Source organism: Thunnus albacares, chromosome 2 (genome assembly GCF_914725855.1).
Source record: "Thunnus albacares chromosome 2, fThuAlb1.1, whole genome shotgun sequence".
NCBI classification, from domain to species: domain Eukaryota; kingdom Metazoa; phylum Chordata; class Actinopteri; order Scombriformes; family Scombridae; genus Thunnus; species Thunnus albacares.
Window position 1 is genome coordinate 38,334,000 of NC_058107.1, and position 2,500 is coordinate 38,336,499.

Here is a 2,500-nt window from a genome sequence, read left to right on the forward strand (position 1 = left end):
ATAAAGGAGGTGATGAAGGAGGAGACGAAGGAGGTGATGAAAGAGGAGATGAAGGAGGAGACGAAGGAGGTGATGAAAGAGGAGATGAAGGAGGAGACGAAGGAGGTGATGAAGGAGGAGATGAAGGAGGAGATGAAGGAGGAGACGAAGGAGGAGATGAAGGAGGTGATGAAGGTCTAAGAGGAGATCAGTTCGTTGTTGGTTTGGATCCAAACATGAAGACAAACACAGAATCAGCAGAATGATCCTTTAATACATTCAGCCTCCTCTGGAGCATCTGTCGTTACCTTGGCAACCAAAGTCACAAAGTCCTTAAAGATCTTCAGCTCCTCCCCCTCCAGTGTATTATGGGTAGCCAGTTCGACTCTGAGCAGGTAGTGCAGCGCCGACTCCAGATCAGCTGAGTACACCTTCGACCTGCAGACAGACAGACAGTCAGACAGACAGTCAGACAGACAGTCAGACAGATAGACACACAGTCAGACAGACAGACAGACAGACAGACAGACAGACAGTCAGACAGACAGACAGACAGACAGTCAGACAGACAGTCAGTCAGACAGATAGACAGACAGTCAGTCAGACAGACAGTCAGTCAGTCAGACAGACAGTCAGTCAGACAGACAGACAGTCAGACAGACAGTCAGACAGTCAGACAGACAGACAGTCAGACAGACAGTCAGTCAGACAGACAGTCAGACAGATAGACAGACAGTCAGTCAGACAGACAGTCAGTCAGTCAGACAGACAGTCAGTCAGACAGACAGACAGTCAGACAGACAGTCAGACAGTCAGACAGACAGACAGACAGTCAGACAGTCAGACAGTCAGACAGACAGACAGACAGGCAGACAGTCAGACAGACAGACAGACAGACAGATGGACAGGAAGTCAGGAGGCGGGGTTTGCAGGGATGACAGTCACTGATTGGTCAAACACAGACGTCACCGCTTCTTTCATTTCTCTTCATTCGTTAACGTTAAAAGTAAAACTCGGCTTTGATGTCGACTTCATGACTCATTTAAAAAAAAGAAAAGTCAAACAAAACTTTATTTTCTGATTGTTTCGTGTCGTTATTTTCCAAATAACCATCAGACACTCAGCAGATGGTTTTACTGTGGAGACAAACGCTGAGTTTCACTTTCATCGTCCTCATAACTCAAACAGTGAAGAAGAACAAGACGACCGCATGTTGTTTCCTTAAAGGGCCAGTTCCCAGTGTTTCCAGTGTGTTAAACCAGCAGTCATTCCTACTGGTCATACTGGATATTAAAATGTGCTTTCAATGGAAGTGATGGAGGCCAAAATCCACAGTGTGTCACATTTGAATAACTGTCCTTTAATGACGCAGCAGAAACTGCAACAACAGGGACTTTTAGTTCCTGGTTTAGTTCCTGAGATGAGAAATGTCAAATATATATAACGTTGTGTAATGTGATGTCTGACCTGTCGAAGTCTCTCCACGGCTCTGTGCTGTGTTTGTCTGGCAGCGCCACCGTCTGACCGTCACTGGAACTGCTGCTGCTCGACTTCAACCTGCGCTGAACACCCGGCAACGTCCTCAACAAGGAGGAGAAGAAGAAACGCAGCCTCTTCTGACTGACAGAGGAGAAGAAGAAGAAGAAGAAGAGGAACTGTTGATGATGAGGTTGGTAAAAAATGATTGTGTGTCTTGTTCTTCTATGTTTGTGAGGACAGAAGGTTTTCTTCCTCTCAGACTGTTTGATGGTTGATTAGAATGACGTTTGTCAGGTTTCAGATGTTGTTCTTCTTCTTGTTCTTCGCGCCTCCAGCACACAAACACCAGAATAAACCTCACAGTGAAGGAGGAGACGTCTGAAATCAACAATATTTACTGATCCACAGATTCTGGATATTTACATGGAGGAGAAAGAGGAAACAAAGGAAAGTGTCTGGAAGGATATTTAACACTGATCTGCTCTCAGTTCAATCATTGAATCTATTCATGAAGGTTTCTGACACACAGACTGAACCTGTTCTGCCTTTATTGACTAAAGAATCAGTTCATCTCTTGACTCTGCAGCTGGTTTCATGTGTTTAGATGAGATGGACAAAACAACTCTGACTCATCATCAGCTGTCAGTTGAACATGTTAGCAAACAGTTGCTTATTTCCACATCCAGCAGTTACGGAGCAATATTATCATTCATGTGGAGTCATGGTGAATGTTAAGTCCAGTATTCTCTCTCTTTTAGTTCTGTTTTTACTCTCTACCAGCTCCTGAGGGAAATATCTGGCTCTTTAGCTGCTAAATGCTCCACTATGTTCACCAGCTAGTCTACAGCTAACTGTGTCTGTTAGCAGGTAGCCATCAGTGGAAACAGCTGCGGCCCAAAACCACATACTGTGCAGGTGTGTGTGTGTGTGTGTGTGTGTGTGTGTGCACTCACACGTGCAGGTGTGTGTGTGTTCCATTGGGGTGCAGCAGGTAGATGGAGGGGAAGGTTGTGATCTTCAGAGCGTCCAGCAGGGGAAGATC

The 2,500-nt window shown here is 45.4% G+C and overlaps 1 protein-coding gene across 1 annotated transcript in view; it reads right to left on the minus strand.

Annotated features, from left to right (window-relative positions):
- qsox2 (quiescin Q6 sulfhydryl oxidase 2) overlaps positions 1-2,500 on the minus strand; it is a 15,987-nt gene that overhangs the window by 6,032 nt on the left and 7,455 nt on the right. The window contains exons 6-8 of the mRNA XM_044334803.1: positions 2,412-2,500; positions 1,447-1,599; positions 288-417 (exon numbers count right to left, since the gene is read on the minus strand). The exon at positions 2,412-2,500 is cut by the window's right edge and continues 57 nt beyond it. Of these exons, the coding sequence (XP_044190738.1) occupies positions 288-417; positions 1,447-1,599; positions 2,412-2,500 (372 nt within the window). The remainder of the gene's footprint in view (positions 1-287; positions 418-1,446; positions 1,600-2,411) is intronic.